The sequence below is a fragment of the Acanthisitta chloris genome, unplaced genomic scaffold (genome assembly GCF_000695815.1).
Source record: "Acanthisitta chloris isolate BGI_N310 unplaced genomic scaffold, ASM69581v1 scaffold5961, whole genome shotgun sequence".
NCBI lineage: Eukaryota > Metazoa > Chordata > Aves > Passeriformes > Acanthisittidae > Acanthisitta > Acanthisitta chloris.
The window spans coordinates 1-12,197 of record NW_008655356.1 but is presented as its reverse complement, the minus strand read 5'-3'; the positions used below and the strand labels follow the sequence as shown (position 1 = coordinate 12,197).

Genomic DNA, 12,197 nt, shown 5'->3' with positions numbered 1-12,197 from the left:
GCAGGAATCTCACTGCCAGATTCAGAGGAGCTACCACATTCAGAACCACCTGAAAATCACATACCCGCACACCTGCAACCACCCTTCTTCAAAGCTACAGTCACAGGCTCAGCTGAGACTATGCCATGAGGATTTTAGCCCCTTTTGCTAGATTTCACGTCTTCCAGTTTCAACTAGATAACTTCCTGTGGTTCAGCACACCAAAGGGAAAGCCATACTGCCATGCCATGATGGACCATTTTAGGGGTTACAGCAGAAACACACAGATGACAGGGACTTGACTCCCAGCCTCGGGAAGGGGCTATCCAAGCCCAAGGGGTGGTGCAAAAAGCCACCTGCAGCTGTGATCACCATGAATCCATGAAATCCCACTGAAATCTCAATCCCACCAACTCTTAACTCTAGGGCCCAGAGAGGACAGGGATGTTTTGCTGGAGGGGCAGCCAGCCACAGCCCAGCCTGCCCAAGGAGGAGCAGCATGCCAGCACCACCCAGCTACACACAGCCTCCTTACACACAGCAGCAGGGCAGCAGGATTTTGTCCTGAATCTCCCATGAAACCAATAGAGCAGATGAACAAGAATGTTGGGTTTATCATGCTTCATCCAGCACAGAATCTTGGAATTGGCTTTTAGTTGAGACCCTATCAGGCATGTACTCCAAAGCATTTGCAGATGTTTTGGAACAAGCCACCAAAAATAACTGCTTTGGGCAAAACCCACGTATGGCATATAGCTGTAGGCTGTTGCATCAGTGGATATAAGCAGAATTTTGGAAGAATTACTTTGGTCACTTGGTGACTCCTGTGGCAATTGGAAAGTCTAAAAACATGTTATTTGGTTTCTAATACATTTTGTGCAGTGTGCTTGAATGACTTGGCCAAGAGAGCACATTTCAAACTGTTTAAACAAAGTAAGCTCCCATTCAGAAATAAATGTTTATAAAAAGCCTCTCAGAGTCAAAATTTGGAGAACTGATATGAAGGAACATGCCAAGCTACACTTCCTCTGACACAGGAGCTTGGAGTAGATTGTGTACCCAGCAACACAGGCTCTAAATCGACTTCTTTGGAAGCAGGCTCGATTTTGGTTTTGACTGACAAGGTAAATATACAAAATTATGATTTCTAAAGTAGCGCTCAGGATTTATAAGTTAAATTTGCCTGGCTCAGTGTACAATATCATTAAATGCTTTGCCTGAATTACAGTTTAATTTCATGGCTAAAAAGCCATATTCTGCGAGTGAGAGGATGCTAATGCTGAACTTCAAATCAGTCCATAGTCCTAAGGCCACACTCCTTAGTAAAAGAAAGACTAAGTTGAAAATGACGTTTAAAGTGGGGTTATTCCCACACAGCAGCAGAGCTATGGAGAGCACTGAAGGCTTGGTCCAGGCTAAAGGACCACAAGGGATAGGTGAACAGCAGCCACTATCCCTGTCCCTGCAGCTCCCATATCAGCAGTCTGGGTGCAGTTCTGCCCTCAACAGTAATGCTCAGACAATTGCTTTTTAGAAGTGCTGTGTTTTCTGTCTCTTTCCAATGTAGAAGTTAACTACAGTCTACGCAATGCTTATGCATTAGAGCAGGATCATATTTGGAGCAATTCAGTTTTTCTGCAGGCATTTTCTCCTTCCACGTGGATGGTTTAGGTTGCACTGCATGAGTAAAAGATCAAATCTTAGTCAAAGGCAGAGGGACAGGAAGAACCACCACATTGACTCTCTATAGGTGCCACAAATTCAAGGGGAAAAAAGGAAGAATACCTGGGGAGAGATTTAGAAAGGAAAGGCTCTGGCAGTGGACAAACCAACTTCAGAAGACACAGAAGTATAAGTGAGAATCTGGTGCTTGCTTCAACCATCAGCCCACTTTCTTTTCCAGGGTCAGACACTGTAAATTTTGACTAATTTCAGCTTCTAAAGCATTTTAAAACATAAGATCATAGACAAAGGTGTTGTGTACTACTGCACTATTATTTCAGGAAAAAGTAAAATAAAATCAGATACTAGACTGTGCAAACAGCATCCATAAACTGCAAGGGGAAGATAGCATCCTCAACCTGTACCTCCTACCCTGGCAACTCTTACCTCCATCAAAAATGACACTTTTCTCCCAGAGCTCTCTAGTACTACTATGCTGCAGTATGACGCAACTGTGCCCCAGGCATGGACACCAACTTTCCCAAAAGCTCCAGTTTTCCTATGCTGGCTCATACAACATCAGAACAGTTGTCAGAGCAGCAAAGCCATATTTATGGTTTTAGATTTCCCCACTACCTGAGCCCAGTTCACAAATATCCCTGTGTACTCCCAGTTCCACCTGCAGCGAGCTGCACAAGTCATGCTCACATGAGGCCTGGTTTCCAGAAAATATCTTGCTCAAATTCAAGTCATTGTGAGGAAAACTGACTGCTACAGCTGGTATTTGTTCCAATGATCAGCTGCCCACTCTGTCCATCTCTAATTTAATACACAGCTACATCACAACTAGCTGATGAAGTGATCTTAGCTGCCCAAATATCAACAATTTCTCTAGGGCAGAATTCAGGTCAAATCTCATGTTATAATCTAGAGATCTAAGGCTATACTGTACCATCATCATCATCTGGGAGTATTTTGCACCACAGAGTCTTCACAGAATGGTGAATCCTCCTCTTGCAAAGCAAATCTCTGTCAAAGTCACAGACCCAACAAACATCACCTCCTTTCCCCACAGAAGGTGTATTTCCAGGGGGAAGATGTTCCTATGTTCAGGAAACAGCCAAGAGGAAGAAGTACAAAGAAAACTATCCACATTCAGCCATATGGTTCATGACCTTGTGCAAATATTAAAGAATATTATTTTGAAAATGTTCTACTAGGTAGCTGTGAATCTTCAGAAGCCTTCCTTCCCCCAAAAAAACCCCAAACCTAAACAACAAACCACCTACACACTTGATGTTTTGTAACAAGGTACCTACACAGCAGACACTTTTCTTCTACGTGTTGACCAGTCCTTTACTTTGCATTTCTACATTGTCCAAGAACTATTTCACTATCTAAAGCAGACAGAAGTCTAAATGCCTCTAGCACTTAGAAGTTCAATGAGGTTTTTCCTATTATGAGGGTAGAGGGATCTTTGTTTAAAAAAACCCCAACAACAAAAACAAACAGACAAACAAACAAAACAAAACCAACACACCAACTCATCCATTGGCACCACCAGCCTTACACACCATGGTTTGTAGTCTCTTACCTAAGACAGTCATGACAGTCTTCATAAGCTTCACAGGGGTTCTCCTACGGCTAATGGATCCGCTAGTGTGTGATGACAAGACGTTAGTTTTCCTCTGGACGTACATGTAGATTCTTATGTAAACGACCACCATAATGAAGAAGACAACCAGGTTTAAGACACTCCAGAACACCAGGTAACTTCTGCTGTAAATAGGTGCCAGGGATGAGCAGACAGTAATGTCACAGAGACAGTTCCAACCCAGGGTAGGAACAGCACCCATGAAAATAGCAATGGCCCAAATTGATATAATTAAAAAGGTGACTCTCTTCTTTGTGAGGTTACTGTGGATCTTCATCCGCATTATTGACATGTGCCGCTCAACGGCTATGACGAGGAGATTCACCAGGGAAGCTGTCAGGCTGGTGTCTAGAAGACCCTGACGCAAAAACCAGCGGTTAACAGTTAGTGTCTTAGACACTGGGCCAGTGTTGAACATCAGGAAAACATAGGCAATTCCAGCAAAAAAGTCTGCAGCAGCTAAGTTGGCCAGAAGATAGTAAAAGGGAAAATGGAATCTCTTGTTCTTGATCACAGCTGCTATGACCAATGAATTTGAAATAAAAATGAAGAGGCAGAAAAATGTCCCAAAACACAGAACAACAATGAGCTGTGGCCCTGTCCACTCATCTGCTGTGTCTGTATTTGTCTGATTATAGAAAAAGTCCATGCGCTTATCATAGTAGCATTCGTTCATCCTGGATTAAAGCCCCTGCATCCTAGGAAGGGTGGAAGGTAAAAAGAAAAAAGACTGAAAATCAGCTATTAGTCCTTGTTTCAATCATCATCCCTAACAGTTTCTTTTCTGGGGGGCAAGGGTCTGTGACAGGGACATGAGAGGGTATGTATTTGAAGGCCTTAAGTAAAAATTTGAATTATACAGCATTGATTCAGAAGATATTCTATCCACTGGAGGACCATGGTACATGATGTTTGGATCAATTAGGGATTTTTAAAAGACTTACCTGCTTACAAAACCCCAGCGCAGTTCCTTTAAACTAGCAGGCATACTGTACAGGCAACAAAGTGGGAGCTAAGAGGTTAAAAGTGACTTTCTGGAGGTCATGGAGAAAATCTGAGCAACAGCCAAGCCAATCATGCTGTGAAATCCCATGTTTGAGCCACAGCCCCATCATTATTTCCATTTCTCAGTGAAGCTAGTCAGGACAGGGAAGCATAAATCATAACTGCTCCATTTTACTGACTAAGCAATAAAAGGCCAATTACTGGAAAAATACTTTTTTGCTTTACAATTATATATTAATAAATGCAAGAAATGTATGTATAGAAGACACTACAGGCACATATATTCTGAGCACATTCCTGTTATTTACTACCAGAGGATTTCCATAAACGTTCTGAAAAGAGAAAACTATATTCTAGGTATCTGACTATTCTAAAGGGATTTATTTACTGGCCTCTCAGCCGAGAGCCCTGTGAGCACTGCATAGCCCAGTTATCTTCAAAACCAAAACCCAGTTCCCTACCTAACCACAGGATATAGCAAGTCCCAGCAACAGCAGTGGTGCTGGGGTTTATTTCTTGTACCCACTCAGCACTCTTTAGGACACAGGGCCATTAAACATGATGGAAAGGGGAGTCTGTTCCAGATTACATCACACTTCAGCCACTCTGGCGAGGTCAATGTCAGCTGCCTTGGCAATTTTACTGCCTTTATTATGAACCAAACTGAACTTGAACTAATTTACACAGGAGATCTGACAGCAATTACTCATGGCTGCTGGACACCATGCAGGGTCTCACAGCCTAGTAAGGAGAGTTTGTGTCTGATCATCACTAACCCTCACATTCACTGTCGATATCTGAACAATTACTTCATTAATATAGTAACTCATTGTATAGTTTTAGCAAAACCCAGGAACACAGCCATGGCACAAGATCCTAATCATGTAAGATATTATACAGAGTGGCAAACCTGTTCCTGAAGGTAAGGACAGACAGGAGGAAGTATGGGGATACAGAGCTGCAGGAAAGGCAGCAAGGGTAATAGCTTTTATAAAGCTTCTTGTGAGCCTCAGGCCATCATAAGTGTCAGAGTAATAGACTAAGCGAGGCTGAAAAAATCAAAAGTTTTAAAAAAACCCCAAACCTAGAAGTGGTTACAGGCAGACAGATAGAAAAAAAAAAAAGCATAAGCTTTTCACCTCTGCAGCTAAAATTGATGAGAGATAAACATCAAGTTCTTTTAGTCTATCATTACCCTGTGGTTACCTTACAGTTATATCTCATCTCTCCAGGGCCTGGGAAGCAAATTAAATAACTCCAGCAGGCTGGCTAACATGTCACTTTTATATTAAAGGTTCCTTCCAAGCTGTAAGCTGAAAAGGTTCACCTTTTGTGATTTATGTTATGCTACTTGTGTTATTTTTCTCATAAAATATTTATAAAACCTAATTTTAAATCAAATTACACTACTTCTTAATTAATATTTTCAGCAAAGTGATCTTTTTGTAATGTTCCATTTTTCTGAAAGAGTTCCTTGGCCTTTTCTCTTGATTCCCATCCTCTATCTAGTAGCAAACATGAGAGCAGGACACTTGACATTGTTGTCCTTTTTATTATCCTCGAGAGCCTAGGCAGACACTTTCTTATAAAAGAACATATTACTTAAAGCATCAGATTTAAGTACATAGTTGGAACAAGGAACAGTTACTTAAGGACAAGAAGTGGAAGAAAACACATAAATCATCCCTCATGCTGAATATTACAGAGGATTCCTCCACCTAAAAATCAAAAAACCTCAGCAACTCAGATCCACTGCAATGAGTCAACTGGAATTCAACGCTTGCTGCTCCCTGTTCAGGGCAATATGGGAGAGCTGAGCAGTCAGTACACTCCCCATTCTCACCTAGGAAGTACTCAAAAGTCAAATTCCCTCTGTAAGTGACCAGAAGTCCCTGAGGAGTTGCAGACAACAGCTACTCAAGTAGCTGAGTCCTGGGAACCCTGCCAGCTGACATGGCCCTGCTCTAACCCAACAAGGCAGCAAAGCACTTGCTGAAGTTGACATGAAGCTTTTACAGAACAGCCCAAATGCCTGCAAATAGAAGTAGCATTTTGGGCAAGAATGGCAGGGGGAAAAAAAAAACAAACTGTGAAAATTATAGGGAAAGTTTTCTGAACATGTTGTATTTTACTGTGTAATCATCTCAACAGAAGATTCTCTTGCTTGCAGTGACAGGAGAGCAAAATTTGTGGATACTTTGTGCATCTAATCTGGAGAAAAGCTTAAAGAAATCCAAAAGATCAACTATGAGATTATTCTAAATACTTTAGCTTGTTGAGATTCCATCCTCATTTGAAGTAGTACTCAAAAAAAAATATTCACACATCCATTATTCTCCAACAAAGTGATTACACCACAAACACTCACTACCACACAGCAGAGCTCAAATGACAAATGATTTTGAAAGAGATGTCTTGAACTGTTGAGGTAAGGTAAGAGGGAGTAGAAAAGCATCCAGCTGAGGTATCAGGGCATACTCTGGAGATTTCCAAATGGAAGCTGCATCAAAGTGGCAGCTGAACTGGAGCTAGTTTACGTCCCAGACCTTCAGAGCAGAAATGCAGCATTTAGCCATCTATACCAGCCTGTGTACAAAAAGCACTTATCATACCATGGGCCTTCCAGAGAGGGGTTTACTTCATTTGCTTCATTTTAAGTCCTCACAGCAGAATTAGCCTGGTCTCAGGGGAGCTGTGCAGCTGAATCCTCAGTGGTCCTGACCCAGTCCACACCAGGCACAAGATATGTGCAATAGAATATTCCATATTCCTGGCATGTCACTTGTTCTGGCAGGACTTTTTTCTCCAGGTCTTCTCTTTTGCAGCCAAATCAGAGGTGTTTATCTTAATCAGGGCAGGTTTAAACTTAAGAAGAAATTCCAGCCTTAAAAATTACATATTTCATATCAGTTTATTAAGTACACAAAAAAACTGAAGATTCAGGCAAAATATTGTTCCAAGTTAGTAGAAAAACAGCTAAACTTATCAGCCAAGCCTTATAAAGGCAAAAAAAAAATCTTCTAGAGTCTGCAGCAGAGAGCTCCCCAGTTCTGCTACTCACTTTATGAAGAATTGTCTTCTGTTGCTTTGAAATTGGCTCGTACAAGCTTGATATTGCATGGGGGTTTTTATGGGAAAGGACAGCAAACAATCTCCATTCACCTCTTCTATGCCACTCAGTGTTTCATATCCCATCATACAGACCTCCAGCAGTAATCACATGTTGCATATTCTACAGCTGAGTTGAGCTAATAGCTTGCCATAGGTCACTTGCAGACAAATATATCAAAACTTTCCAAGTGCCAAAAGCATCCCCTTGTCTAAAAGGTTCTTTTCCTTATTTCTATCTCTTTGATTGCTTCAGTTCAACTAATAGTAGCTACAAAGATCAGAAACTGTGGCACTGTGAAGTGTTTTCCTCTACCACTTTGAGTAAACATTCAAACTTTTTTTTTTTTTGAGAGGTAAAATCCTCTGTTCAAAAAATTCTCAAAAGATTTGAGATTTCAGTTAAACTGTTTTCAAGTACAAAAGCACACATTAAGAATTCTTCCCAACCTATGACATGTTGAGCTCTTTGTCTTAATGACAGCTTGTATGTTTTATTTTAAATTTCTGTAAGTGTAACTTCAGAATATGTTCTTCACCAACCTTAAAATACAAGTCAAGAATATACATGAGTACATAGGATTATATTACATTAGCTACTTAAATAGTTAGTGATATAAAACATCACCTAGATAATACTTTAGACAAAAGTTTCAGCTAGTTGCAAGCTAATATGCTTTAATGGTTGTTATGCATTTAAAATTTAGTTTGTTCCAATAGTGTAAAAGATCTGTATATTTATAATGAAATTTTATATCTGCTATTTAAATCAAGGATTTTACTGATTCAAACTGTGATTAAAATCACCTTTTAAGTCACTGATTCCAAATTAAATCTGGCCTGTGAATTGGCTCTGAGTTACTCATTATTAATGCAGACATTTCTGAAGGAAAACACAAATGGCAGTTTAATGAGAAGGTCATTATAAAATTTAGCCTGCAAGCCATAATGTGATTCATGGCACACCCCAGTGGTTTTCTGCCTCTTTCCTGTCCATTAAAAAACAAGTTGTTTCAATACATTGGCCACAAGTTTATTGAAGGGTTGGCGTCAGTTTGGGGGACTTTGATGGCTTCTGCCCTGTTCCTGTGTAAATGCAAGAGGGAGGGAGCAGACAGGCCTGGGTTGGCACAGAAAGCTACTGTGGGAGGATTCAAGCCATTTGCAGCTGGACTGAAAAGTCTATAGAGCAGGACTGAACCTACAGGAGGATGACAGAGGTGAAGCCCTCTAGAAGTTCTCCTAGGGGAGAGGGAGGGATATTTGCCCAGGCAGAAGCTCAGCCTGGTTTACTGCTGGTTTTCCTGAGCTGGCACAGGAATTTCTGTGCAAAATTTCAGGGCATTTCAGCATCTGAAATGACACATTCTGGAACAGAAGAGATCACAAAGCCAGTCCAGTCCGGGCAGGTCTGAGGGACAGCACAGAGGAGCAAGCTGTGCCCAGGCTCAGCCTGCAGAGCAGGCAGGCTGCCAGGTTTGCCCAAGTTTACCTCCCTGCCTCCCATTCTCCACTAGCAAAGCTGAGGTATTAAATACACATCTCCGAGATATTTTGAAACTTACTACAAAAGTTGCTCTTCAGAAAGCAGAGTTTATCACACTGACTGATCACAGGCACGGGTCGCAGAACACAGGGGAGTCACTTGAAATGCACTCTTTGCATTCAAACTGCTACTGCAGAGAAATATCAAGCAGCAGCAATTGCCTACCTGCACGTATTGCTTAGGCTTTTAAAATTTATCCTGCAAGGAGCAGATGGCCCTTGATGCAGCACCATGAAAGGAGTGACTGGAAGCTTGCAGCCTGTACAGTCCCTGCCAAGTGTTCCCCATAGCACTGTCCTTGCTTGTCCACACCCTGTGCCACAAACAGACATGAACACCCTCTGTCCTATCCCTCTTCTGGATAAACCACCAGTGCTGATTTTATTTTTCTTATTACTGAGAAGCACACTCTCACCTCACTCCCAAGGGGAAGGCACAGGCAGAAGGAAGCCAGGGCACTGGGCAGCCAAGCTGTACACACAAGTAGTACCAGTTCAGAAAGGGAATCAGCTCCTTGTTCCCTCCACACCCTGCATCCATGTATGGCCAAGGAAGAAAACACAGCCAAATGATTGCACAGTAACCCAAGAAACCCATTCAGGTTACCTCAGCCTAGAAAGAAATACCTGTGCAGAAAAGGGTGTGGAATACAGCAGAGGCCAAAAATGTTAATATATAACTGTGAGGAGGAGGGTTTTTTTAGTTAGGTACTCTGGTTCACTTTTAATTGTCTTTAATTGTTAATTGATAGTATAACCAAAATTAATTTAGAGAAACAAACTGAAAGGAAGCACATAGAGAACACAAAGTTATGAGCAAATATCTCTAAAGCTTTTTTTATCTGGTACTATTAGAGGATGCAATGAAAGCCAACACTTATTTAGCAGGTTTTACAGAGACAAATCATCTCAGAAGTAACTGTTGCATATTTTATTACAGAAATTCTGCAGGCACTGCCTGTACTTGGAACAGCTTGCTACATGGTACACTTCAAGGACCTGAGAATTTACTTTTTAAAACGCTTCTCTAAAATTCAGCCTTATGAATTGTAAAAAAGAAAGTTAATATTAAAAATCTGTAATGCTCAATGAGTAAATTTTTAATCCAGAGAACTTCCTTACTAATAATGAATCTACTTGTGGTTGTGTTTGTTTTGGTTTTTTTTTGCCTTGTTTTTTTTTAATAACGTAAGTATCCCTAATTTCAGCTAACTGGCTGAACTCAAAAACTCAAATCAAGCACTCACAAGCAGCATTATTCCATTACCTTTTAGAATAAGGAGAGCAAAGTGCCACATCCCTTTTCTCCCCAGGCCTGCTTCATCTACATAATGTTGACCTGATGGAAAGTACAGCACTTCTCATACTTCCATTATGGTTCTGGACATTTCCAGTAATACTCCATTTTAATAGTGTCATCTTTTGCACTTAAAAAGGAAGGGAGAGGAGCAAAGGGAGTCAAGATTCTTAGGCAACTCTTTAGATACCAGTGGTGGAAACATCTAAGGTTCTTTTATTTATCATACATCCTGCATAAAATACCAATGCTATAGGGTACAAACAAAGAGTCTTAAGAAAAGAATTAAGCCTACCAAAAATATATAACCTCAAGACTAAATATTTAAAGTTGCAGAGAGAGGAAGTAGTACCGCCAGCCACGGACCACAGTGCTCTGTACACACAGTCTGATAAGAGGCTTAAAAATCACTGTCGGGGCACAGAAGTGTCACCCTGGGAATGTATGTGACAGTGCTGCTCCTCTACAAACTGCTGCAGTGACACTGGCAGCTGAACTGTGAAGCACAGAGGTACAGGGGCACCTATACCAATGAATTACAAAGCTCAGGCTCCAGCTTCTGAAATCCTACAAAGCCACTCTACTGCCCTGAGTTGCTTTTTAAAGCTCTGATCCATTGCAGAAAGTTGTTAGGGACAGATACCAAGTAACTCACTAGTTACCACAAGTTTAGACTTCAGACTTTGGTAATTTAAGACTTTCTGAAATTATGGTTTACTAAGTCTATATATGGAGTTCAAACTAAAAACTTCACTGCAAAGCTTTCATTTAGTCTCCTTTAAGTGTGGTTCTGGAAGGAGCTGGCAGGTCATCCCATAATGCGGAAACAGACACAGCATTTAAAGTATTTAAAAGTCATTCAAACAGCCTATACATTGTGAAACTTGCCTAGAAGAAAATACCTGTTCTGCTTCTAAAGTAAGTTTCCCATTTCTGCAGAACTTCCAGGTCCACTCATTGATCATTATCAGCTCCATTTTACCATGCAAAAGATCAGCTTTCTTTCACAAAACCTACAGAATGTGAATACAGACTATTTCAGCACAGTCCCAAATAAGTCAACTTTCACTACTTATTTTCAGCACATAGCTAATGAGGACCTGAATCACACCACTGCTGATTAAAACAAGTCATCTGACTGTATCTGATCTGTTAACTGATTCAGAGCCTGGGGTTGCAGGCAAACATGTCAGTGGAACTGTTAGAAATGGCAAACTCCAAAAAATATTTGCTGGAAATATGGAAGTGAGCCTAATGGCATAACAGTAGAATCCAGGAACATCAATCCTTAAGACTATGCTGGAGGATGTTCCAAAATGATTAAAGGTCAGTGTAGCATAGGAGGACAAGGATACAGTTAATCTAACTGGTCAGAAACTTTTGCCTAGCATTCTGAAAAAAAGACAAATACATCTTTCAGCTTTATTTGCTGGTAAGAGCAGCTGTTTCTTTATCGACTGTGCAGATTTGTTTGTGGGATTGTTTGGTTTCTTTGTTTGCTTTTAATTTCACTTCATTTTCAGTACACAGATAAGCTTGGTGAAATCAGACTTTTCACCCTGTGGCTGGATTCGAGTTGTGCATCCTACTGCACCTCTTAGGAGACCATAAGAGCATGCAAGAAACCACATAGCCAGCACAGTTTAAAAAACAAAGCTACGGCAATACACCTTCCCAGTCCGTAACAAGAAATGTGTTGGGTTTTTTTCCTAGATTCACATCGCAGAAGGGAGAACAGACCGAAGTATACAGTCTCTGGAAACACATGGGTATAGAAGTGTTTCCCCCTCCCCCGCCGCGACTTTTTTTCCTTAAGGGAAAGAACTAATCAAAAGATACAATGCAAAATAACGGCAGTGCATTTTTCGGTGTATTGAACAGATTAAGACGACACCTGATTAAAAAACTCACTTCACAGACAACTGTGCCAGCCCCTGCGCTCGTATT

At 41.0% G+C, this 12,197-nt stretch overlaps 1 protein-coding gene across 1 annotated transcript in view; it reads right to left on the bottom strand.

Annotated features, from left to right (window-relative positions):
- The window catches only part of LPAR3 (lysophosphatidic acid receptor 3), a 10,584-nt gene extending 3,829 nt beyond the window's left edge, over positions 1 to 6,755 (bottom strand). Inside the window, exons 1-2 of the mRNA XM_009083859.1 lie at positions 6,669 to 6,755; positions 3,236 to 3,993 (exon numbers count right to left, since the gene is read on the bottom strand). Coding sequence (XP_009082107.1) covers positions 3,236 to 3,971 — 736 coding nt within the window. The 5' untranslated portion in view covers positions 3,972 to 3,993; positions 6,669 to 6,755. The remainder of the gene's footprint in view (positions 1 to 3,235; positions 3,994 to 6,668) is intronic.
- Positions 6,756 to 12,197: the final 5,442 nt, after the last annotated feature.